The sequence below is a fragment of the Dreissena polymorpha genome, chromosome 1 (genome assembly GCF_020536995.1).
Source record: "Dreissena polymorpha isolate Duluth1 chromosome 1, UMN_Dpol_1.0, whole genome shotgun sequence".
Taxonomy (NCBI): domain Eukaryota; kingdom Metazoa; phylum Mollusca; class Bivalvia; order Myida; family Dreissenidae; genus Dreissena; species Dreissena polymorpha.
The window spans coordinates 198,185,322-198,213,198 of NC_068355.1; the positions used below are offsets into that span (position 1 = coordinate 198,185,322).

The following is a 27,877-nucleotide window of genomic DNA, read 5'->3' on the forward strand; positions in this document are numbered from 1 at the left end:
CTGAGCTATTCCGCCGAGTACACTTAGTAGACGTATTTTATACCTTATTTAAGCAATCTTCGTAGTTTCACAAAACTTAACGACAAAAACAGAACTCTCCAAATTATTCAATCGTTTCGCGTTGCAACGCTTTATAATTTTTAGGTTTTAAAATCGTCAAAAGATGCATATAATGGCTATATTAGACCATGGTAAATGTTCAGTATTACTGTTTCCTCACAAATATCATAACTAAAACGAAAATTTGCGAATCTGAAACAACTTTTTTCAATTTTGTCAATTTACCAAAGCGTGAAAAGATCCCTTTAATATACCAGTAATTAGGTCCTGCTATCTTGACAATTACAAAAATGTATATTGGAACTCTTAGATTTGTGGAACTCCAAGATTTGTATCAGATTTGTCTTAAGAGTGGGTGTCCTTCACATCAGTTGATTGTTATAAATTTGTACGAAGCTTAATTACCAATGGTAATTTATGTTAATATATCATTATGTATGTTTATATTAAATGATTCATGTAGATATTCAACGATTTATGTTGATATTAAACAGTTTTCCTATATCAGACAAGATTGCATGTATGGTAATCAATGCAATCTCTCCACACATCAAAGTTTGCTTCATTGAAGGAAGTTACATTTTATCACCAATGAAATTAGATCTTACCTTTCTGAAATGCCCGATTGTGACAACAATTAATAAAGTTTGTAAGTTCAATTTGGGTTCTTTCATACCAGCATTCCCCTAAATTCTTTTTTTCTTGAGTGTATAAAGCTCATTTGAACTTTTTATGTATTCCATTCCTCTGCGATCCAAGATTTCAAAGTTGCAATTGAAGTAACTCATTCTCTGTCTGTCTGGGCAAAACACCAATCGGCACGACGTTGATAATATCTTTGGATCCATTACAAAAACTATACCGCTGAAATCTTCTCCAGCGAGATGTACTCGCTCTAGTTTCTGGTAGTCGTTCGCGTCATTTAAGCTTATATCCTTGATATCGCATTAGGTTGCGAGGAGCGATAATTATCTGGCTTTATCAGGATCCCTTTTAAATTTAAATTACCTGGCCTGTTTTTGAAGTCTGGCAAATGTGGTTGGTCCATTCGTCTTTTATATTTTTCCTCTGAAAATATAAGCAAAACAGGTTCTTTTAGCAAAAGTTGAATTCATGAAATACTGTAAAAGGGTTTTACATTCATGTCAAATTTTAGGGATCCCTTGGACTCTAGTTAATAATTTTCAGGGGTCCTGTCAATAAAAATGGGGGTCCCAATAAATATGCTGGCTGTGTCAAAGTCAATTACTTAAAGTATAGCAATTAGGGATGTCAACGAATATCCGAATATCCGAATATTCGGTCCCGGACCGAATATTCGGATACTATTTTCCGAATCGAATATTCGGAAGAAAAAAATCAAATAACATCGAGTAATTTCAAAGACTTTGTATTCGTGAAATTTGCTTCAAACATTGTAAAAAAGTTGTTCCTCGTGTCATAATGTTTAGTCCGGATAATTCGTCGCTATGGTGATGACAGTATACCGGTCATAAATCCCGCTAATTGCCTAACAAAGACAGTCACTTGTGTCAAAATTATGATAGGTTCAAATCGCATCGGCAATCAAAACACCGACCTGCACTTGATCCAATGACTCGAATTACATTTTAAATTATCAAAGATTAAATGAGTAAAGGAAAAGCCGACTTGGTGTAAAAAAACAAATTAGACCGTATGGCAATTTAAACACCGACCCGTCTTGATCTAATAACTCGAATTACATTTAACATGATCAACGATTAAATAAGTAACGGAAGTGCCGACTTGGTGTGAAAAACAAAAAAGATCGTATGGTTATAATCACGTTGTCCAATCAAAAAAGCTTTTAGAAAATAATTTACTGAACCTCTAATGAGTATTTGCGTATCGTATGGTCCAAACTTTAATTAATTTCTCAATATTGAATCAGGTATTATATTTAAAGAAATGATTTTGGTATTTCGCCCTCATTTAATTGAAAATATTATCATTGCTACACGCATAAAGTAAATCTCTGTCCAATCAAAATGCCACCTACACCTTCCGCTGCTTGGAAGTATTTCACGAGATCATCCGATAAGAAGTCGGCAACGTGTAACTTGTGTGGAGTTAATCTTACGTACATCCAGGCCGGTACGACGTCCAATCTTCTCAATCATATTAATAACAAACATCCATCTTCTGCATCTTCGAATGATGCTGGGGACTCTAAGAAACAGTCGTCAATGTCATCATTTTTGAGTACTCCTAAGAAAGTGTGTTTCCGAAAGTGAACGGCTTACATGTGCTATTGCGGAGATATAGACTCTCCAGTGATCTGGTCGACGCAATCGTGTTTTTAAATAAGAACAATGTTCATGTGCCCAGTGACGCCGATCCGAGTGACTTTTAAATGTGGCAACGATGTTTTATTTGCATGTGTTCGCTATGTAAATAATACGTTTAAGTTCAGTTTAAATTATTTATAGATCTAACTGTTTTGTCATGTAATTATTTTGTCGTCATGTAAATATTATGTTTCTCGTTCTATTGTTGATGTACAATATTAAAGCACGTGTTCGCTATGTAAATACTACGTTTAAGTTCAGCTTAAATTATTTATAGATCTAACTGTTTTGTTATGTAATTGTTTTGTCGTCATGTAAATATTATGTTTCTCGTTCTATTGTTGATGTACAATATTAAAAGTTTAAAAACAGTTTTCGTCATTCAATTTTAACAATTTGCGACGGCAATGCTGTGTCAATATTTAGTCACTTCCGGGGAACTTCCGGTAAAAACGAAAGTAGAATTCATGGAGTAATGGTACGGTAAACAAAGTTGATTTTTTCTAACAGATGTTGACCGAATATCCGAATATTCGTTCGGAAGGATGATCGAATATCCGAATACCAATATCGGTATTCGTTGCCATCCCTAATAGCAATGGATTATTTACGTGAACAATAGCCGAGATGGTTCTGTTAGCAAAAGTTGAATTCATGAAATACTGTAAAAGGGTTTTACATTCATGTCAAATTTTAGGGATCCCTTGGACTCTAGTTAATAATTTTCAGGGGTCCTGTCAATTAAAATGGGGGTCCCAATAAATATGCTGGCTGTGTCAAAGTCAATTAGTTTAGGTATAGCAATGGATTATTTACGTGAACAATAGCCGAGATTTAACACACACCTATACAATTAAAGATTGCATTTATTTTTATAGTTTAATCTTGCTTGCCAGATAATAAGCTGTCGTAACCTCAGTAAGCTTTTCACATCTACGCAATGTAATCTCAATTCCAGCTTTGCAACTAGCAATAGCAGGTACGTGAAAACACGATTAGTCTATAAATCAACACGCGATACAACTCGTACATCCTTCTAGAAAATTACGCACTGCAGTTGTTTTTCAGAGTTTCTTGATGATATTGCGAGAACCAATACATCAAAATGATTGTGCGTCACATGGGACGCAAATTAACAAATATGACGGGTCCTGACTGGCATTTTATGCGTATTTGACGCAGAATATCGCATCCCGTAACACCCTGACTTTAACAAGCACATTGAAACCATGTTATTTATCAAATTAAGTGTAAACTTCCATTTTCTTTAGAGCGCTTAGCCAGGGGTTTTCTTTACTAAGAAAGTGACGCCGATATTCGGCGTCTTCCCCTACCAGAATTTTTCCCCTAAAACTACCATTTCCCCTCCAAAAATATAATTTTCCACCAAAATATAATATTTTACCCTCAAAGAAATGGTTTTTTTTCTTTTGGGAAGTCTACACTTATCCAATTTGTACCATGTACAACGATCTCGCTCTCTCTCTCTCTCCCGACGAACACTCAAATCTGGAAATCCCAGAGATTCTATATATAGCTCTTAAATTACGTCATGGAAACCGGGAAACTATCGTATTAATCATGTGACAATTTTACTGGATTCCGGTCTTGCGCGAGAAGGGTGTTTCTTCAATTAATTACCGGAAACCAGTCGAATTTTCATCCGGGTTATGTGAAAGCCAAGATATAAACGTTAAAACAGAAAAAAAGTCTCACAATTGGCGTTCATACACGAACAAAATAAAACATTCCGACTCGGAATATATTAATTGCGTTGACGCATTTTTTAAGAATGAATCATCAAAAACCGTTGAAACCCAGCAGGATTCGGAGGTACATGTAATCAACATCGATTAATACTGGCGGATTATTGTGAAAGTAGACAATCGGCAGCTGCCGCACCTTTCCCTTCCAATACTGTAGCAGATCTAGATCGTCAACCCATTCATCATGAAATTGAAATCACAATATTGACATCGTTCCCCGGCCCCAGTTGAAAACTATATTCATTATTAGATCTACTCCTGCAACTTTATTTAGGACTTTGACTTTAATATCATACTTGTTCATGTGTTTAAGAACAAACAGGTCAGAGACATGCCTCTTTTTCTAAAAAAAACACCTGAAGTCTGTAGGCGAGTTATAGACATTGAAATGAATAGTTTTTATTTTTTCCCCAAATATGTCTCTTTTGCGCTCGATTTTCCCCTTTTACCCAGCGTCCAGCGTCTTCCCCTTTTTCTAAAAAAAACCCCTGTTAGCAGAACTGCTTGTTCTATCAGAAATAAGTTTGTGATCTCTCATATCTACGTATTATATATATATATAGCCTGTCCGTTAAAGTTCATTCATTAACTTCATATCTACGAACCTGAACATGTTCAAGGTTCTCTATTTTTTCTGTAATCAATGCATTCAAAAGTATTTGAATATTTTAATTGATACAATATTGATGTTCAAGAAAATGCATAAAACAGTAAATACTACTAAATACTATGGACATAAATCAGACTTTGATCACTGAATATATATTGTCCTAATAGTGCTAGTACTGATTAACCCTTTGCATGCTGGGAAATTTGTCGTCTGCTAAAATGTCTTCTGCTGAATTTCTAAAATAAGCATTACTTCGATTTTTTTCAAAGAATACAAACAGTTTGGATCCTGATGAGACGCCACGTTCTGTGGCGTCTCATCTGGATCCAAACTGTTTGCAAAGGCCTTTAAAATTCGGTTCCCGCACTGAAAGGGTTAAAGGCAGTAAATATTTTGTGTAAGAAAATAAGGGGTTGCATAAATACATTTTTGCTGAAAGAGACTTCCCTTATACCATACAAGCAGAAATTGTCATCCATAATACGCCAGTGCAGACTGAGCAGGCAAATCTGGGACAACACATTGTCCACATGCTTTTAGCACCGTTTCCTAGACCACGACTCAAATGAATGACTATATATAAGTGTCCTACCTGGAGAAAGACTCCTGGAGCTGCGATGCCTTTACTATATATAAGTGTCCTACCTGGAGAGAGACTCCTGGAGCTGCAATGCCTTTACTATATATATGTGTCCTACCTGGAGACAGACTCCTGGAGCTGCAATGCCTTTACTATATATAAGTGTCCTACCTGGAGAGAGACTCCTGGAGCTGCGATGCCTATCAGAGACAAGGTCATCGTGTCGCCTTGCATCTATACGGCTCCTACAACAAAACAGGCCAGTCATAGATTCAACAAGGATTAGTATCATTAACCCTTTGCATGCTGGGTAATTTGTCATCTGCTAAAATGTTGTCTGCTGAATTTCTAAAATTAGCATTTTCTACAAATTTTTTCAAAGAATACTATCAGAATAGCAAACAGTTTGGATCCAGATGAGACGCCACGTTCTGTGGCGTCTCATCTGGATCCAAACTGTTTGCAAAAGCCTTCAAAATTCAATTCCAGCATTGTAAGGGTTAAAAAAAAAACAACACCTTAAACCATCTCGACCTTTAACAAGACATGGTTCCATCTCATGATCCAGAGGTCCATGGTTCAAACCTCACTCTGAAAGCGCACTCCAGTCTTTTGCTTAAGACAACAAGCACTGCAGAAACTGACTCAAGAGTCTCAATGTTATAAACTTTAAGACACAAACAATTTACTTCTTATCAAATTCTTTTCGCCAGGGACATGAGACCTTATGTAAGCAATACAACTAAATTAAAATGCAAAATATAAGACAGATCTCACAATTTTGAGGGATAGATTTGATTGCTTATTGGCCTTTATTGACAGAAGTAACATCAAACTCACACATTCAAGCGATATTTGTTTGTCAAATACAGGAAATCTCAAAGTTGTTGGGAACTCTCACAAACATAGAGACATTCAAAGATTGGCACTCAGAACTTTGGGATACGTTTAGTTTCGAATCATTAACTGAAACCCATAACAATCCCATACATTTTGGTTTTGCTTCATTATCATATACCTTATTAACCATAGAGCCTAGCTATATAGCTAACATTAAAATGTAATGTAGAACCCATCTATTCAGCTGACATTGAACTGTAAAGTAGAACCCAGTTATTCAGCTGACATTGAAATGTAATGTAAAACCCAGTTATTCAGCTGACATTGAAATGTAAAGTAGAACCCGTCTATTCAGCTGACATTGAAATGTAAAGTAGAACCCATCTTTTCAGCTGACATTGAAATGTAAAGTAGAACCCATTTATTCAATTGACATTGAAATGTAAAGTAGAATCCATCTATTCAGATGACATTGAAATGTAATGTAGAACCCAGCTATTCAGCTGACATTGAAATGTAATGTAGAACCCAGCTATTCAGCTGACATTGAAATGTAATGCTGAACCCAGCTATTCAGATGACATTGAAATGTAATGTAGAACCCAGCTATTCAGCTGACATTGAAATGTAATGTAGAACCCATCTATTCAGATGACATTGAAATGTAAAGTAGAACCCAGCTATTCAGCTGACATTGAAATGTTATGCTGAACCCAGCTATTCAGCTGACATTGAAATGTAATGTAGAACCCAGCTATTCAGCTGACATTGAAATGTAATGTTGTAGAACCCAGTTATTCAGCTGACATTGAAATGTAAAGTAGAACCCATCTATTCAATTGACATTGAAATGTAAAGGAGAACCCAGTTTTTCACCTGATATTCAAATGTTGGATATATATTTACTCCAAACATCCTACCCGATTCAGGTGATGGTATAATTTCACCAAAATTGTTAAAAGTAACTATGTTATTTTTACATTTGAATATCTATTGGATCACTAAGTAACACCAAAAGCAGTGTTGTTTTTCTCTCAATATTTTGGGAATGAGGCCAGGTCCCTTTGGATTGGGAAATATTGCCTCCTTTTGACTAAAATTGGGAAATTAATGCTGTCGATTTTATGCTTACAAATACTTATATCTTGATAATTAAATAAATTTCAATATTATATTTTCTAAGGTTCAACTTAAAGAGCTGGATTTGGGATGAATGGCATATTTAAAATTATTCAAAAATAATCTTCTATGGAAACCTTCATTTGGTTATTTGTAGGCCCCATTTGGGAAATATATGTACTTTTTCGATTGGGAATGGGTTCCCCTACCGGACCCAAATTTGAACAAACAAAAAAACGAATCGGTACCTAGCATCCAGGCCCTGCTTATCTCCCCTGTCCCCCTCACTCTTGCGGCGCATCAGATTGTAGCGGAGGTCGTTTGGATTTCTCTGTACATCGTCATGAAGCATAGATGTGTCCTCGTAACGTTTTTGTTCTTTGTAAAGTTTTTCATAGCGTGGATCAGGCTTTGGATCCAATCTGAAGTTAACAAGAATTTACAAATAAAAAGTTATTTTTATTATTTGAGGTGTTTGTTTGATCCTTTTTTGAGCACAAATTATTGATCAATGTTGCCACCATTTTGAACGTTGATTTTGAAAGGAGAGAGTTATGTAGAAGTAAAACGTTAGCATTCTGAAATTCGTGGATGTTCTAGTCAACAATGAACAACAGCATTGTTATATTCGTATGTGTTTCTTTTCACTTTAAAACTGTTTTACAAAAGCTCTTTCTACTCTAGAGTGTATCATTCGACACTTGTTTTCCGTTTTTTTTTCTATTTATTATTGTCACACTCTTATTTGAAAACGCACACTTAATTTTGAATATGTTAACGCACTGGCTGGGTTCACAAAACATTGACACTGCTTTCCAAATAACCAAATGAACAAAACCTAAGTGTCATGCATTGTTTCAAATGTTTTCTAACTTGATAAACAATGATTCTATATTGATTTGGTCACTGATTCAATGAGTAAATGGTCTTTAAGAATTTAGATATTTTGGAAGTACACTATGTACTTGAGTTATATATTGCTCTGCATGCCAAATTTAATATAAATATTTGTATTATTTTATTCTCATAGGTATGGTAATGTACAAATCGTCAAATGTCACAAATAGAGATGTACAAATTACTTTTTGTAACATTTTAATATTATAGTAGATCTATAAAATAGTCAATGGTCACTATTTTACAAGTCAACAGCTTCTTTGAAATATAAAATTATAAACACATTTTTAGATGTGATTATTTTCCCCAATTGAGCCATTTTTGTTATTATTTTTTCCCAAAATAAAAATTTTCATTATGCAAAATTCCAAAAATGCCAGTGTGGCATTTTCCCAAAATAGAGCAAAAACGGCCTGGGTAAATTAAATTATACATGTATCTTAAAGTGGCCAATAGAAAATAACAGCATTCAATTGAACTTTCAACAAATTCAAAACAAAGAATATGTTAACCATTCTGTGCAGTCCACCTACCTCACTGTCACTGGAACATCATCATACATGTCGGACCTGAAACAGATTGTAGAACCATCAGAGCCGTGCCTCAGAAAAAAACAGGCCAAATGCATGTGCCTATGTGGAAATAGGCTTTTTTGGAAATTGTCATAAAAGGAGATCTCTTCTAAAAAACAATCCAGTGTAGCAGTCTGCACGGGTTAATATTGGACGACAGTCTGCACAGGTTAATATTGGACGACACTTATCGCATTTCCATTAAGCCCAGGTATTTTTACAAAATCATCAACAATAGCAATTTTTTTTATCTAAATTATTTTAAAATCTATAAACTTTACAATACAAACAATAAGCTTATGTTATCTTTACATCTGTAAACTTTGAAACACAAAAATCAGTGGTTTGATTTTGCATTTATAGCAATGTAAAATACCACTAAATGTCCGTATTGTCAATACCTGAAGCATTTAAATTCAGAGTTTTGTAATACAATTTGTCATTATTTTTATTACCAACAATGATAATCTAAAAACTTTGAAATGACCTTATGAAAAAGTGTGCGTAATAAATGAGTCTGAACTGAATCTTACTAAGATATGCTCAGTACCACTGCTTTTATCAATGGTTTCATTGACCTTTAGCATCTACAATTCTAAATACATGATATATCATTCATTCTGACCTTGAACCATGACCCCTTGAATCCTTGACCATCCGCCTGTCCCCGTATTCATCTCTCCCCACGGACACTTTATAGTCAAGGTCATGTGACTTCCCGGACTTGGGTTTGTCCACAGGCTTCACGGATATCGTCCTCTTCTCAACGTAGGCTTCTTCGTCAAGAATATCATCATGGCGGAAGGCTTTGATCTCATCTCGATCAAACAGAGTCTTGTCGTAAACTTTCTTCGGAAACAGCATGCGGAAAGTTTTCGTGTTGAAATGGTAGTTGACCGGTACATCTTCCCCATCGTCCAGCTGAATATGACTCGGTCCACGATGAATTCCAATGGTGATATTCTCTTCAAAATCAAATCCATGTGATAATCTTTGATCTGGGGTCTCAAAGCGTTTCGACAAAAGCTCCATCTTTGATCCTTTGTTGACAATAGTGACGTAGTCGATTTCCGCTTGCTTTTTGGCAGCCGGGAAAAGCGGGGCCTTGGAGGACGAAGGTTCCGGGCGATTAGGGAATCGCTGCTTCCCGCCATGAGGGGAAGGGGAACGCTGGGCAGGACGTTTACCATAGGGACTCGGGGCCCTGTCTGCCTTTGACCTAGAGATGTGAAAATGGTTATACCATATATTACTACACTCGTACTCATGTCAATGTCCTCATATAAGTTAGGCATACTTAATTTTTGTATCCGTTATTACCCTTGAGCTGCATATTGGAGATTGTTTTTTACTTTGGAACATATGCATGTATAAAAGCAGACAATATTGTTGATAACAAAGAAAATTCAACTATTCCTTGTGGTGTTCAGTGATTGTAATTAGCGTGAGTCCATGAGCCCGCAAGCCCTTGCAATTGTTATCTTTAAAGTTTTGAAACATGCCTCCATGAGCCCGCAAGCCCTTGCAATTGTTATCTTTAAAGTTTTGAAACATGCCTCCATGAGCCCGCAAGCCCTTGCAATTGTTATCTTCAAAGTTTTGAAACATGCCTCCATGAGCCTGCAAAGTGCAAGCCCTTACAATTGTTATCTTTAAAGTTTTGAAACATGCCTCCATGAGCCTGCAAGCCCTTGCAATTGTTATCTTTAAAGTTTTGAAACATGCCTCCATGAGCCCGCAAGCCCTTGCAATTGTTATCTTTAAAGTTTTGAAACATGCCTCCATGAGCCCGCAAGCCCTTGCAATTGTTATCTTTAAAGTTTTGAAACATGCCTCCATGAGCCTGCAAGCCCTTACAATTGTTATCTTTAAAGTTTTGAAACATGCTTCCATGAGCCTGTAAGCCCTTGCAGTTGTTATCTTTAAAGTTTTGAAACATGCCTCCATGAGCCTGCAAGCCCTTGCGATTGTTATCTTTAAAGTTTTGAAACATGCCTCCATGAGCCTGCAAGCCCTTGCGATTGTTATCTTTAAAGTTTTGAAACATGCCTCCATGAGCTGGCAAGCCCTTGCAATTGTTATCTTTAAAGTTTTGAAACATGCCTCCATGAGCCCGCAAGCCCTTGCAATTGTTATCTTTAAAGTATTGAAACATGCCTCCATGAGCCCGCAAGCCCTTGCAATTGTTATCTTTAATGTTTTGAAACATGCCTCCTCAGATTGCCAGATAAATGAGCTTCCCTCTTGGAAAACAGGACTTAATGCATTATTGTAGTCCCAGCCTGCAGTCCACACAGGACTTAATGCTTGTGCATTATTGTAGTCCCAGCCTGCAGTCCACACAGAACTTAATGCTTGTGCATTATTGTAGTCCCAGCCTGCAGTTCACAGGACTTAATGCTTGTGCATTATTGTAGTCCCAGCCTGCAGTCCACACAGGACTTAATGCTTGTGCATTATTGTAGTCCCAGCCTGCAGTCCACACAGGCCAATTTGAGAAGACAAATTCCACCTAAACTACTGTGAAACCATTATTATTCGTCAGACATTAATTTTCGTCTTTTTCATCCTTCGACAGATGGGCGAATTCAAGATCCTAACGAACAATCATGTCCCATATTTGAAACAAATAAGACTGAATTACCGTTGGCATGAGGCATTTAAATCCAGCGTAATCCACACATATGCACAGGGCTCGAAATTAACACTCGCACACTCGCAAAATGCGAGAAAATAAGATTGCAAGGTAAGTTATAAGCCACTAGTATTTTTTGCAAGTAAAGAAATAGTGAAAAAAAAACGAGTTTTATTGATAAATGCGTTCGACGGCATGAACGCTAAACCGTAGGTCAATTGTGTGAACATCCGAATACCCATATGCGGAAGCGCGCACCTTGTTTGTAGACTGGTATACTTATAGTACAGAAACCCGGATGGTATTGATACAAAGAACATGAAATAGTCGACTATTCACACTCTAGTTAAATCCGGTTTAGACACAAAGGGGTGTACATTATACAGTGTACTGACAACTGAGATTTCCTGTAAAACGCGAATGCAATAAGGCTGTATCGAATGCGTCGACTTCGTTTAGGTATAATAGTGTTGATTAGCGCTAATTGTTAACAACTTTATTACCCATTGTGTGTATTGTGTTTTTCAGGGGTGTTGCACATTATACAGCCAACACGCGGCGAATCCGGATTAAAGACAATACTATTAAACGAAATTAAAATATAAAGATGTGTGATCAACACCTGACTGAAATATATTCTGCGCTTTTATTACAAATTAATAAAGAACATATTGATTTGTGTTTGGTTGTCCGTGATTGTAATGGAAAATGACTAATTGGCAATTGGCTTCGTTGTTTAAAACACTCGTAAACGGTTATTCAGTCCCACTTATCCGCTAATCATAACAAAAAACGTGTAAATGACATAAAATAATAAGGGACAGTTACTATAACCTGAAATAACAGACTTGTTAATTGGCATATGCCAAACAAGGCCCACCTCCTGCAAGTGACTACCAAGTGTCACCCCTCTTTCCCCAGCATGATTTTTTCGCAACCGCGTATTACATGTATTACAAACATTACAAACAAATCGGACGCTTTTTTTTCAAAACCAGAAATGGACGAATTTAAGTACTGACGAAATAGTCATTTTTTTTAAAAAGGACGAAATTTCGTGCTGACGAAAATAAATGGTTTCACAGTATATTTCCGCTACGAGGAGGCTTCCTTTATATTGAAAATACTGTGACAGCAAAGTGTTGTCCCTGATTAGCCTGTGATGATTGCACAGGCTTATGTGAGACAACACTTTAGGCAAATGCATTTAGCCAAGATTTCTAGAAAAATGCTTATTATTTGAGGCAAGTAACCAATCTGTATACATTTCAACAAAACACATGATGAAAAACAAACGCCAATGTGTAAAATAAAGAGCTTGTGCTTGCTGTGTTGAACTGATTATTTAGATAACTAACATTTGATGATATAAATTAAACAACAATAATAATATATTATCATCCATACTTGTTTATAATTTCCATAAGTAAACTGATGCACCTACTTTTTTACTGGAGAAGGACTCGGTGACCGTGACCGATGTACTGGTCTTTTACCGGACGAGTCCGCAGGGCGCTTTACCGGAAAGCCCTTATCTTCAAAATGAGGCCTAGGAATGTGGGAACTGGGTGGTGGGGATCTGTACTTCACATCTTCAGACCTTTAAAGACAAATAAATGATAAGAATATGATCAGAGAAAGACAGCCTACTTAAAACATTCCACTATTCAATAGCCACAATACTGTGAACACTATCACAGAAAGACAGCCAACTTAAAACATTCCACTATTCAATAGCCACAATATGGTGAACACTATTCTGTAAATGCCACGGACAGCATAAAAGCATTTAATGATAACACTTAATCACTGTTTAGTTTGTATCGCCATGACAATCAGCACTATAGGTAGTGAAGATTTGTAAATGTGATTTTTTCATAACTTCAGTTTTAAGTGTGCTTTCTGCATATGATTTCTATAACAACAACAGCTGTCACCATAGGATGATGTATGCCCCCTATAAACGCTTTGATAGAAAATATGAGCATTTTTCGAAACCTAAATGCAGATTTCGAAACCAAAACACGGACCCTAAGTTCAAGGTCACAGGGGTCAACATTTTTAGGCGTATGGAAAGGCCTTGTCCATATACACATGCATACCAAATATGAAGGTTATATCTCAAGGGACATAGAAGTTATGAGCATTTTTCAAAACCTTAACGCAAAGTGTGACGAACAGACGGACATACGAACGGACAGACAGTCCGATCACTATATGCCCTCAATCGGGGGCATAAAAAGTGTGAAGTAAGTACATAAATGTGAATGTGAATATCATGTTTAAACTAGTTTTGGTCAATTAAATAAATTTAAAAAAACCTTTCATTTTCTGAAAAAAAAATTTAAAAAGTAATATTTTATCTTCAGCTCTGTATAAATATTGACCAATCTGTCAGTTAGTTTTAAAATAAAAGTTGTAAAAACTTTCTTCCGGCTCAGCCATATACCTAGAGCCATAGGTATTTAATATAAGATTACCTTTTTCTTTGCGGAGAACGGGAACTTCGTCTCTCCCGTGACCTTGACCTTTTTCTTTCGAACGACCTCGACTGAATCTTGCCTGGTGAATAAGACCTGGATCTTGGGATGGAAAAACAGATGGTACTTTAATAATGGAAGTCATGAATTGTGTATGAACGGAAAGAAATAAGCAAGGGTTCACTAACCCATGGCCCCTGAATTTTGTGTTGGGTCCATACATAATCTGAGAACACTTGTATGTATTCTGTGCACAAAGCATTAAAACAACAATGTTTGGCAGCCATGAGCAAAATGTTACTTATCTACAAACATGTATGCTAATTTTTTTTTCTTATTTTCAAGGTAAATTAATAACAAACATCACACTCGCGACATGCTTTTAATGAAAATTGATGAGTTTTTTATTTACGTTATGACTTTTGGAATATCAAGTTCACGTTAATAAGGCAAAGCACTTACCTGTAATTGCACAAACTCGAGAGTGTCTTGTGTAAAACAGCGACAGATTCAATTCTTTACCAACAAATTGTAAAAATAAAAAATGGTTTACTGTTGCAAAATGTGGTATGTGTGACAACTTGTAGGTAATTATAAAATAATTAAATAGAACATTATGTCAAGTATTAACATGTTTTATGTTAAGCAACTTATGCAATTTTGACTAATCATCATGAATAAAGCATTATTTATTATCCCCACGCTCCAAATTGGAGAGGAGGATTATGTAATTATCTCCGCCGCCTGACTATCCGTCGCAGCCACTATCTCCTCCTACACTATTAGCACTATAATCTTGAAACTTTAACACATGGTAGCTATAATTATATGTGCGACAGTGCACTATTTGGAATTTTGATCTGACCCCTGGGTCAAAAGTTGCGGCATGGGGATATGCGCCATTTCTAGTTAAATGATTGAATTTATATTCTTTCTTTAACAATTTCCTTTTACATAATTGTTTTCAACATTGTAGTGCAGTAATAAAATGTATGCAGTGCAGTAATTTTTGTTTTGACTCAAGTAGACTTCCCATATAGGCTTGAAGACTCTTAATTGCCTCTAGACCAAAATTGTTAACCTAGATTTCAGAAAAAAATACATTCATTGACTGTTAAGATCTGACTTTGCTTGATTTACTCCATACATTTACACTTCTTATGAAGTTTTTTAATTTAAATAGCAGATTTAATCCATGTCAGGGGTTATTCTATAGCAGGTTATTGTTTCCTTCTTTGAGACCAGCTAAACATCAAATCTGTCCCTCTTTTTATACATAGTTTTCCCCTCTGTCACAGACTTTTCTCCAAGCCATCCATTTTCCCCCCAAATGTTTTTTATATCCATCAGTTAAAACCCCGTATGTTTGTAAATATTGTACCAGTCAACAAATGAAACGATATTGTTTACCAGAAACGGGAATTCCCCGCAGGTCTCAACAAGTTGCCAACATCCTACTTAACTATTGGTTTGCAAATGTGGTCAGACATAAATGATTTTATGTTGCTTTGCACACGTTTCGTTAATGTCATTATTCAATAGCAAATAATGGAGAAAAGAATCTAAGAATCCAAAATGACAAAACAACAATTGCATCAAAAACGGACATCATATTATTAGTATGGATTCATGAATCCCGTGTATCCATAAACAACGGAGAATATGTTTCAGTATAAGAAACAAACAACACATATTTATATTAGAAATTTACACAGTGAATGTAGTATGCAAGGAAAATGAGTGCTTGTCATTTGGAGTTCAGAATACTCGCATAGTAAAAATATTGTACACCATTCTTGTTGGAAATGGAGAAAGACATACATGGTTTTCTTTGTAAAAGGATCTGTGTATTTACAAATTAATAAGCATATTCTGAATTAGCATGGAAGTAAAATTAAAGACATTGAAAGGTAAATGTATTAAATATATTCGTTTAATTCTGTTAAAGACATCAAAAACTCAACAAAAACACTTACAATTTAAATGAGTATGTTTGTAGTATTTAAAAGTTTCCATAAGTTTGCATTTAGTGCGCTGTAAGTTTCCCCAACTACCACCTTTTCTAGCTTTTTATTGCTCTTTTTTTAATTACATTTAACCTCACATAAAAATGCCTTTTTTTATAATCAACTCTGACGCCTTTACAGTCTCCGCCAAAAATGCATGGACAAATGGACATGTCCTATAAAATAGTGTAAGGTCCGGCCTGTCCCTCCATTTTACAGGACAGGTCTTTGTTTGTTTACCCCTCTGTAAGTTTTTTTTGTTACAAAAATAGTGATGTACCTAATGTGTACTTGTTGCAGACAGAATTTTCCAAGGTAAGTCCATGTTATTGCAGCATTATTATCTCAGACTTTCTGGTCAGGATGGTCAAAATGCATACCGGTAGTCATTTTACAACATAATCTTATTATTAAGAGATATTTATAACTTTATGTGTTTAAAAATGTCAATGGTAATTAATAACAATATGATAATTGTCATATTTGCATGAAAAATGCTGGTTGTAGGTTTAAGCTGTCTTGAACAGACTCCTATCTGACATACACTCTCAGACGCTACAAGTTTTGGCTAGTTTTGTTTGTTTGAAAACTGATTTGCTCTCAAGATATTATGCTTGGTCCTGTAAAAAAAGATGAGTTCCTGTATTTGTTCCTATTTTACAGGATCTACATTCCAGTAAAAATTTGCCTAGTATGAAATTGACTTCCTTTTATCATAGTATGCTAATCTGTGGAAAACACTTAACATGGCTTACAAGTCAGGGCCCTCGATCTGTCAAATCCACGGCTGCATTCCCCCCCCCCCTGAAAAGTATACGTTTTTCCCCTTTTTGGGGGAAAAATTCCCCCTAAAAAAAAAAAAAAAAAAATTTTTTATAGATAGATGTCTCATGATTACTATATCTCAATTCTATTTTAATTTAATCTTGTCAAACATACTAAATTATGAAATAAGCAATGATAATAGTGCAAACATGTACAAATGTAATAATTTGAGAGTAAGTTAAAAATCCCCCAAAAAGGGAAACGCCGCGAAAATTCCCCCTGCTATGGGTAGCGACCCGCTTCTCCTAAAATGGATTGAGGGCCCTGCAAGTAATAGCAAAGTATGATACTGCATCAGCACTTCCACTAGCTTTGGATAGTTGTTTAAGTTAGTCCTGACTTCCAAGCCTTAAATTTTGGTCGTCCCAGATGATAAAGTTGGAAGTCTCAATTTTATTTAAATTATGTTTTAGTTCAGATTACCCTACGTATGTGCTGATCGCTGGATAAATACATCTTCCAACACTATACATTACCCTTTAATCCAGTAAAATTACAATTTCAATGTTCAAAACCAAAATATGACCAGCATTGACGCTAATGTGATTAAGAATGTTTTAAACACATAAGTCCGCCAGTTTAAGCAAGCGCATATGCAAAGTGAATAAATTGTAGGTGAATAATTCCCTTCATAAATCAAGTGACGCGAACACTGTTCATAGTTGGTTATAACAACAAGTCATTGAGTGACTTCAATTTAATTTATTATTTGTAAATTAAAAGTATTTTTTCTATAATTTCAATGAGTCAATACTTCAATCATTGTGAGTATTAATTCAGATGGGGTTTTTTTCATCCTAAAATACTACATGTACCGAGTTGCATGTCTGTCTTAAGTTTATACAGCACATGGTCTGTTTCAATACGCAAGCTTTCCATGCATGGAACTTGACTCTGTCAGCAACAATTTCTTGTTCTTATTGAAACACTTGTAATTCAGTTCTATAAATGGACATGATGAATTATTCTTGTACTGAAATAAAATTACAGCATAAAATTTGTAATGGGCCGGGTATTGTTTTCACAACTTTCTCGACATAAGTTATTAATTGCTCACCATTTGCACTTAACTTTTCATAATGAACAATTATTGTTTAACGTTATTGTTTACCGTGTTATGATGATGCTCTATAATGTACTGTTTAGTTACAGTTGGATATTACGTAAATTTTAAAACTGTCATTCCTTGTTAATCAATCTGCGTTTAACGCTTATTTCATGACTTACTTCAGTTAAAAATGATGGTGGCCAGTTAACAATGCCCTTATACGTATTCTCATTACCGATTGGACACGGAACAGATCAGTTTGGGGACTGGAAAGTAACCCGAGAGTTTCTCATGGTGCATCCGTGCCAGCCTACATGTAAGGTTACTTTATTATTTGATACTCTGATACCTCTTTCATGTTGATACCTCTTTCATGTTGATTAAGTGTGGAGTAAACTGAGTGATGACCAGATTTACTTTGTGATATGTAAGTCCCGTGTATTAGAAAACAGTATACATGGGGATAATCGGACAGCCAAGTGACTTCCTCAATTTGTAAAACTGACATGTGACTGCTGTTTTTGGGCATTATTTTTGGCCAGACGTCCACTAACGGAAGCGCTACTGCATTAATGTCAAAACAAATGGGACTATTGAACTTTACTGGTATGCAACACTTAACATCAAACAGCGTACCCTAACCCTTAACACCTAACGCAACACCTTATAATCCTTTTTATCCTATATATTTCCTTAGTATCGGGGGCTACCGCCCCCAAACCCCCGCTTTGTCGATAGTGGTAAACAACTGCGTATCGGTAAAGTTCAATCTAGCCAAACAAATCAACTATAGTAGAATTGACTTCCTTTTATCATTGTATGCTCATCTGGGAAAAACAATACACTGGATATAAAGTTAGCGCAGTCTGATACTGCATTCATGTCTAAACAAATTAAATACAATTGTTCAGTCAAATAAACAATAAGCATAATGTGCAACTGTTAAATTCTGATTGAAACTGAGAGAGACATTTGTATGCATCTAACTTTCGGGTAACTTTCTTTTTCTATGTCTGGCGTAATCGCGAAAATATGTGTCATAAATTGGAAACGTTTCGCTTGTGGGTCTGCAAGGTTTCTCTTGGTAATGAGATGAGACAGTGTAGTCAAACCTTCTTATTTTGTGCCGTGGCGGGGACCTCCGCGGCTGAGGCATGATGATTGTTTATGTTTTGTTAAGTTTCTGGCACGCCAAGTTTCAGCCTGAAATGGTTCCGGTTTTCACCAATCAAATTCGTTGTTGCAAACTACAATTTGACATGAAGCCGTAAGATTCCGACTTTTTCCGTGCTGCACATTATAGCGAACTAGGCGGAAATGTCCGGAATACCACGAGTTACATTTGTCTGACCAATGAATGCTCTTGGTAGATCATTGACCGGAAAGAGAAGGAAAGATAAACGAACTGTCACTGACGTTACGGGAACGTCTCTTTTCCATTGTCTGAAATGTCTCTTTTCCATTGTCTGCAAAAAGGCACTGAAACACCAAATTACGCAACATTTTTTTTTATTCAGCAAAACAGTTCATCGCTAAATAGTTTGTGCATGATGTTCAAAAGATTTAAGTTACATTTAAAAGCGAATACGTTTGTTCGTAATATGTACGGTACCGACGGACTAATACATTTAAAACAAAAAGTCTATTTTTTCAGTTCTTTCCTTCTAGAAGTCTAGCCACGGCGTGAGAAAATAATATTTCAAATTGCATTCGTTAGCACACCTCATCCGTTACCACTAAAGATTATTTTAAAATCGAATTATTGTTCTTGACTATAGATAGTCTATAGTCTTTACTAAAAGTCGAATATGGCCACAGTAAATAACACTGAAAATCGCACCATCCTTCATTTCTGAAAGTCGACTATGGCCTCAGTAAATGGCTCTTAAAATGAGACCATCGTTCATTACTGCAAGTCGAATATGGCCACAGTAAATGACTCTTAAAATGACACCATCGTTCATTACTGCAAGTCAACTATGGCCACAGTATATAACTCTTAAAATAACACCATCGTTCATTACTCAAAGTCGACTATGGCCACAGTAAATGACTCTTAAAATGACACCATCGTTCATTACTAAAAGTCGACTATGGCCACAGTAAATGACTCTTAAAATGACACCAATCGTTAATTACTACAAATCGACTATGGCCACAGTAAATGACTCTTAAAATGAGACCATCGTTCATTACTGCAAGTCGAATATGGCCACAGTAAATGACTCTTAAAATGACACCATCGTTCATTACTGCAAGTCAACTATGGCCACAGTATATAACTCTTAAAATAACACCATCGTTCATTACTCAAAGTCGACTATGGCCACAGTAAATGACTCTTAAAATGACACCATCGTTCATTACTAAAAGTCGACTATGGCCACAGTAAATGACTCTTAAAATGACACCAATCGTTAATTACTACAAATCGACTATGGCCACAGTAAATGACTCTTAAAATGACACCCATCGTTCATTACACCAAGTCGACTATGGCCACAGTAAATGACTCTTAAAATGACACCATCGTTCATTACTATAAGTCGACTATGGCCACAGTAAATGACTCTTAAAATGACACCATCGTTCATTACTGCAAGTCAACTATGGCCACAGTATATGACTCTTAAAATAACACCATCGTTCATTACTCAAAGTCGACTATGGCCACAGTAAATGACTCTTAAAATGACACCATCGTTCATTACTAAAAGTCGACTATGGCCACAGTAAATGTCTCTTAAAATGACACCCATCGTTAATTACTACAAATCGACTATGGCCACAGTAAATGACTCTTAAAATGACACCCATCGTTCATTACTACAAGTCGACTATGGCCACAGTAAATGACTCTTAAAATGACACCATCGTTCATTACTGAAAGTCGACTATGGCCACAGTAAATGACTCTTAAAATGACACCATCGTTCATTACTGGAGGTCAACTATGGCCACAGTAAATGACTTAAAATAACACCATCGTTCATTACTTAAAGTCGACTATGGCCTCAGTAAATGACTATTAAAATGACACCATCGTTCATTACTATAAGTCGACTATGGCCACAGTAAATGACTCTTAAAATGACACCATCGTTCATTACTGCAAGTCAACTATGGCCACAGTATATGACTCTTAAAATAACACCATCGTTCATTACTCAAAGTCGACTATGGCCACAGTAAATGACTCTTAAAATGACACCATCGTTCATTACTAAAAGTCGACTATGGCCACAGTAAATGTCTCTTAAAATGACAGCCATCGTTAATTACTACAAATCGACTATGGCCACAGTAAATGACTCTTAAAATGACACCCATCGTTCATTACTACAAGTCGACTATGGCCACAGTAAATGACTCTTAAAATGACACCATCGTTCATTACTGAAAGTCGACTATGGCCACAGTAAATGACTCTTAAAATGACACCATCGTTCATTACTGGAGGTCAACTATGGCCACAGTAAATGACTTAAAATAACACCATCGTTCATTACTCAAAGTCGACTATGGCCTCAGTAAATGACTATTAAAATGACACCATCGTTCATTACTAAAAGTCGACTATGGCCACAGTAAATGACTCTTTAAATGACACCCATCGTTTATTATTACAAGTCGACTATGGCCACAGTAAATGACTCTTAAAATGACGCCATCGTTTATTACTGAAAGTCGACTATGGCCACAGTAAATGACTCTTAAAATGACACCATCCTTCATTACTAAATGTCGACTATGGCCACAGTAAATGACTCTTAAAATGACACCATCGTTCATTACTGAAAGTCGACTATGGCCACAGTAAATGACTCTTAAAATGACACCATCGTTCAATACTAAAAGTCGACTATGGCCACAGTAAATTACGCTTAAAATAACACCATCGTTCATTACTGAAAGTCGACTATGGCCACAGTAAATGACACTTAAAATGACACCATCGATTATAACTGGAAGTCGACTATGGCCACAGTATATGACTTTTAAAATAAGACCATCGTTCATTACTGCAAGTCGACTATGGCCACAGCAAATGACTCTTCAAATGACACCATCGTTCATTAATTCAATTCGACTATGGTCACAGTAAATGAATCTTAAAATGACACCACCGTTCATAACTGGCAGTCGACTATGGCCACAGTAAATGACTCTTAAAATGTCACTACTGCTCATTACTGCAAGTCGACTATGGCCACAGTAAATGACTCTTAAAATGACACCATCGTTCATTACTGCAAGTCGACTATGGCCACAGTAAATGACTCTTAAAATGAAACCACCGTTCATTACTTGAAGTCGACTATGGCCACAGTAAATGACTCTTAAAATGACACCACTGTTCATTACTGCAAGTCGACTATGGCCACAGTAAATGACTCTTAAAATAAAACCATCGTTCATTACTGCAAGTCGACTATGGCCACAGTAAATGACTCTTAAAAAAACACCATCGTTCATTACTGGAAGTCGACTATGGCCACAGTAAATGAATCTTAAAATGGAACCATCGTTCATTACTCCAAGTCGACTATTGCAACAGTTAATGACTCTTAAAATGACACCATCGTTCATTACTGAAAGTCGACTATGGCCACAGTAAATAACCCCAATTATCTATGTTTAAGCATTTATACGAAAATGTGAATGAGATTTTGTATAAAGACAAAGGCGCTCTTATGCCATTATAAGCATTTATACAAAATTGTGAACGAGTTTTAGGCAAACCACATAGGCGCTCTTATTCGCCATATAGCCATTAATACGGAAATATGAACGAGATTTAGTAAATATGCATAGGCGCTCTTTTCCCTTGATAAGCATTAATACGGAAATATGAACGACATTTTGTTAAAACAAATAGTCTCTTTTATTATCCATATAGGCAATAAATACGGAAATTAGAACGAGATTTAATGAAAAGACAAAGGCGCTCTTATCCCATTATAAGCATTTATTCAAAAGACATAGTCGCTCTTATTCGCCATATAGCCATAAATACTGAAATATGTACGAGATTTAGTCAAAAGACATAGGCGCTCTTATCAACCATATAGCCATAAATATAATACAATGTAAGAGTACTATATTTTACACTTGTATGTATAATGAATATTCCTGATTCACGTATGAGTTTTAGCGCTCATTAACCTGTTAAACCTGCCCAGTAGTTAACATTGACCGTTCCAAAGCGGTGACACCGGCTTTATTGTACTCTTTTTGTATTTTGTTTCGTTTTGTGCCGTTCTGTTTTGGCAATTCATCACCTGCCATGAATAAAGGACCACGTACGTATGTATAATACAGGGTAAGATCTTGGATCCTAAAAGGTACATGGTGCTGCTAGAAAGAAGCAGGGTGGCGATTCGGAACAGAAACTGACATATTCATATAATATCCAGGTATTTTATTAATCAAATACAAACATATTGTCATTAAGAAACAAATTATCTATGGAAAAACGTATGATTGCGTCACTATACACACGCACATACGTTTGCAAATGTTTTGCAAAGATTTGCCGTAGATTTACGCTTGTTGCAAGAAAGATATTTATTTTTGCATGCATTTATTATTGCATGTAGAATACGCATTTAATCCGAATGCACCAACTCTTGTAAGTAGACAAAATGACACTTCCATTATGATGGCTTTTTACCCCTCTAAGACAGTGAAGGAATATTATTTTGGCGATGTCCGGAGGTGTTTATCAATAATTATTTATTAAATTTCATTAAACTTAATATGAATGTGTTCAATCATACTGCGGTGCACGCGTAATTAATTTATTGCCCCTTAATAGATTGAAATTCATGAAGGTTGTACGTCCGGAGCTGTTTCACAGTACCTATTTCACGAAACTTAAAACAAATATACATCATCATTCGCCGATATTGTTTCTGTGTGGTTCTCCGTCCTTCCACTTTCAATGTCCGGAGCTGTGTGACAGTAACTATTGCATGAAAGTTTATAAAACTTAAATGTCATCATACTGCAGTGGTGCACACTTAAGTTCTGTCCGGATCGATAACTCAACAGTTAACAGTAAACCGGTATCTGTAATGCAACGATCCCACTTTTGTCCTTACACATCTTCCGACCGTACGGTGTTGTCAGCCATGTTGAACTTTTCTGCAGGATGTTAGCGTCTTTGTGTTCACCAGGCTTTACCTTTGCAACAAAATCCAATCTGGTACGACATATTGACTAGGATTCTCATACAGTTTTTGAGTACCATGAAAATTGTGACATAAGCTACAAGAAAACTTGCTTTTTAACATGAATATACATCTACTATCCAGAAAAATTTCTTACATGAAATTTCATGAGCACCTACAATTTCATCTGTAAAATTTATGTTCCGTGTTTTACTTACGTCTATCCGCTAAGGCGCTTGACCAATATTCTTTTATGCTCGAGCCTGCATTAAAAAACCCAAAATATTTGTGAAAATGAACAAAAAACACATCAAGTTACATAACAAGTCAAACTTTTAAAGTCTCAAAGGCTACGAAGACACTTATAAGTAATTGTTTTATTTCGATGATACGATAAACTTTCACTAATCATAAATTGCCTGTGACTAGTAATTGTATTAATGGCTTGGTTATGCTAAAACACGTTACAGATATCTCTTTAAACCATTTTGTAAAACGTAAATCCGAATAAAATTTCTATGACATTTATACGAAAAGAAAAACCTAATATGACTGCTATATTTTTTTTACAAAACTGATCATTGTAGTATTAATGATATGGACAATACATACGGTGAGTTGTTGCCAGGCTATATGCGGTGAAAATACTTTTGGCCACCGTTCGTAGCAGAGCCTCTGTGGCCTCTTTATAACTACATCCGATCGCCTGCAGTTTTATGATTTGAAACAAACGATTATGAGAATATTTAACAAATTTTACATACATGTACTGTGAAATATTTTCTGTACGAATATGTAGTTTACTTTGACACCAAAGAAGAAAATAATTATTGTATGACATTCGAAACCGATATACTTTTTTCAATTAATTATATAACTTTAAATTTTTGCCTTTACTATTTAAATTGTTCGGACTCGCCTTTAAAAACCGCGTAAAAAATAAAACGGGATTCTATGTCTATTGACAGTCTAACAGGCATGTTATATGGAGATATTGTACATTTTAAGACTTTGTTCTTCCCATTAACATTTAAAATATTTACATTTGACGAATAAAATTTACACAAACACAGCGCAAGTTTATACTTTCGTGAATAAAATGTGGTTGTGCACAAAATGAACAAAATGTTACGCACTCTTATAAATAAAATCATGTTTTGAAAACGTATATATATTATTGTAAGATAATACTTGTTACAAAAAATAATCAAATACCATACTCTATACCTCTTGCATGATCACTGAACACGCTTCCTTGACGAGGACGGATTCTGTATACGATGAAACTACCGGTAGTCTGTAATTTAATATAGAAATTGTATTGGTTTTAATTTTTATAAGTTTAAGTTTAGTTTTTTAACAAATGTTGATGGCAGTCTCGATCGAGCACGACCTTAGATGTATATCTTTCAACATACTAATTTTTAACCTTTACAAAATCGGTCATATGCAAGATTATGTTTATTTTTCACTTTCTAAATCCATTGTAAACGGCCCAATGATTATGTTATGGCTGACTGGAATAGTTCATGAAAAAAATCAATACTCAATTAAAAAATATAATACGAAATACCTTTTGTTCTTCTTAAAAGCTGATTTCAGCTTTTCGTTAGCTACGAGCTTTACCAAAGGGTGGTTCCTGTAAATGTCGTTATTATTGACAGTTTAAGTAAGCAATCAATTTCCCATGTTTTGTGAAATTTGTATGAAATCAAAGAAAGGGAAAGTTTCACATTGTGTATGGTACCGTTTGTCAGGAGAAATTGTGAATAAGCGAATAACACATATTTTTTCTTTACAATCGAACCTCGACTTTTATCGTTGATCGATTCAAAATATTTCGGCTCTTATCCAAAATATAAAGTGGTTATATAAATAAGGGAACACAGATAGCTTTCAATATAATTGGTATTTTGAATGCCAAGCGCTTATGCAATATACAGTTGCCATTGCTAGGCATTGTACTGTACTAAGTGCCTGTTCGTAATGCAACCGGATCATTGCGATACTTTGGTCTTTACGAATTTCTCATATAGAGTTTATCTATTTCGTTCGGAGCTCATAGAATTCGAAGTAGCTCTTGACTTTGGGCAAGTAAAAGACGCATCAAAACCAATTCCACAACACCGTCACACATAGGTTTCGGTGGCAAGACCGAGTTCGAATACTACGCCGTTTACAAAGCTTTTCTGCTGTTAAAGTCAGTTTTTGTAAGCATTAACGCACATTTTGAATAAGCTTAGTATATCAGTGCATTGAAATTAAATGCAGAAAAGCTACCTTATTTATGACAATTACAACTTACCCGTTTTCTGAAAAGGTATCTTGGATGTTTTTCTCCACGACAGTTACATGAGGAAAAAACTGATAAAAAAGAACCAAATGATTATAGCATGTACACTGTTTCAAGAGTATGACAATACGTTAATGAAATTGTGCATTTATATTTGAATATGATAATCAATAGGCATGCAACGGAGAGTAATGTATGAATTAATACCTCTAACGTGAAAACGCAAAATCCATATCCGATGGAACTTTTTGGTGCCGCGTCTACGTTTGTAATAAATTTGCAATGGTTAAGCAACCACAAAACGTCACTGAAATATATATAAAAAAGATCGGAATGAAATGGCGATAAAACTTCGACCAAATTCCTATGAACTTATGTGATCCAATGAAGAGTAAAATATATATGCCTTTCTTTTACAATATTGTTACCACTAGAACATGTAGAAATCCTATGAAACCATTGCTCACCTGTCTTCCACCGTCGATGTGACAATGGAAAAGCACGTTTGTATGCCACAGGGACCTAGATAGCATTTACTGTTGCCATAGTCGACTTGCAGTAATGAACGATGGTGTCATTTTAAGTGTCATTTACTGTGGCCATAGTCGACTTGCAGTAATGAACGATGTGTCATTTTAGGAGTCATTTACTGTGGCCATAGTCGACTTGCAGTAATGAACAGTGGTGACATTTTAAGAGTCATTTACTGTGACCATAGTCGACTTACAGTAATGAAAAATGGTGTAATTTTAAGATTCATTCACTGTGGCCAGAGTCGACTTGCAGTAATGGACAATTGTGATATTTTAATTGTCATTAATTGTGGCCATATTCGACTTCCAGTACTGAAAAATGGTAACATTATAAGAGTCATTTACTGTGGCCATAGTCGACTGGAAGTAATTACCGGTGATGTCATTTTTAGAATCATTTACTGTGGCCATTGTCGACTTGCAGTTATGAGCAATGGTGTCATTTTAAGATTCATTTACTGTGGTCATAGTCGACTTGCAGTCATGGACGATAGTGTCATTTAAAAAATCATTTACTGTGGCCATAGTCTACTTCCAGTAATAAAAAAGGGTGCCATTTTAAAAGTCATTTACTGTGGCCATAGACGACTTGCAGTAATGAACGATGGTGTCATTTTAAGAATCTTTTACTGCGGCCATAGTTGACTAGCAGTAATGAACGATGGTGTCATTTTAAGAATCATTTACTGTGGCCATAGTCGACTTGCAGTAATGAACAGTGGTGACATTTTAAGAGTCATTTACTGTGTCCATAATCGACTTCCAGTAATGAACTGTGGTGTCATTTTAAGAGTCATTAACTGTGGCCATAGTCGAATTGCAGTAATGAACGATGGTGTCATTTTAAGAGTAATTTACTGTGGCCATAGTCGAATTGCAGTAATGAACGATGGTGTCATTTTAAGTGTCATTTACTGTGGCCATAGTGACTTGCAGTAATGAACAGTGGTGACATTTTAAGAGTCATTTACTGTGGCCATAGTCGACTTGCAGTAATGAACAGTGGTGACATTTTAAGAGTCATTTACTGTGGCCATAGTCGAAGTGCAGTAATGAACGATGGTGTCATTTTAAGAGTCTTTTACTGTGACCATAGTCGACTAGCAGTTATGAACGATGGTGTCATTTTAA

General features: G+C 35.7%; 2 protein-coding genes across 5 annotated transcripts in view; one reads left to right on the forward strand and one right to left on the reverse strand.

Moving 5' to 3' along the window:
* LOC127864523 (uncharacterized) overlaps positions 1-19,042 on the reverse strand; it is a 38,212-nt gene extending 19,170 nt beyond the window's left edge. The window contains exons 1-8 of one of the 2 annotated variants that reach the window (XM_052404182.1): positions 18,860-19,037; positions 13,869-13,970; positions 12,833-12,988; positions 9,379-9,972; positions 8,715-8,750; positions 7,533-7,706; positions 5,497-5,570; positions 1,069-1,128 (exon numbers count right to left, since the gene is read on the reverse strand). In XM_052404182.1, the coding sequence (XP_052260142.1) occupies positions 1,069-1,128; positions 5,497-5,570; positions 7,533-7,706; positions 8,715-8,750; positions 9,379-9,972; positions 12,833-12,988; positions 13,869-13,970; positions 18,860-18,903 (1,240 nt within the window). In that variant the 5' untranslated portion in view covers positions 18,904-19,037. Of the gene's footprint in view, positions 1-1,068; positions 1,129-5,496; positions 5,571-7,532; positions 7,707-8,714; positions 8,751-9,378; positions 9,973-12,832; positions 12,989-13,868; positions 13,971-18,859 lie in introns of both variants that reach the window. The other variant, XM_052404181.1, reaches the window with a different exon arrangement.
* Positions 19,043-19,128: 86 nt separating this feature from the next.
* The window catches only part of LOC127864525 (clathrin light chain A-like), a 40,918-nt gene continuing 32,169 nt past the window's right edge, over positions 19,129-27,877 (forward strand). For 2 of the 3 annotated variants that reach the window (XM_052404185.1, XM_052404186.1), the window contains exon 1: positions 19,129-19,158. The gene's annotated coding sequence lies outside the window, so the exon portion shown is untranslated. The remainder of the gene's footprint in view (positions 19,159-27,877) is intronic. The other variant, XM_052404184.1, reaches the window with a different exon arrangement.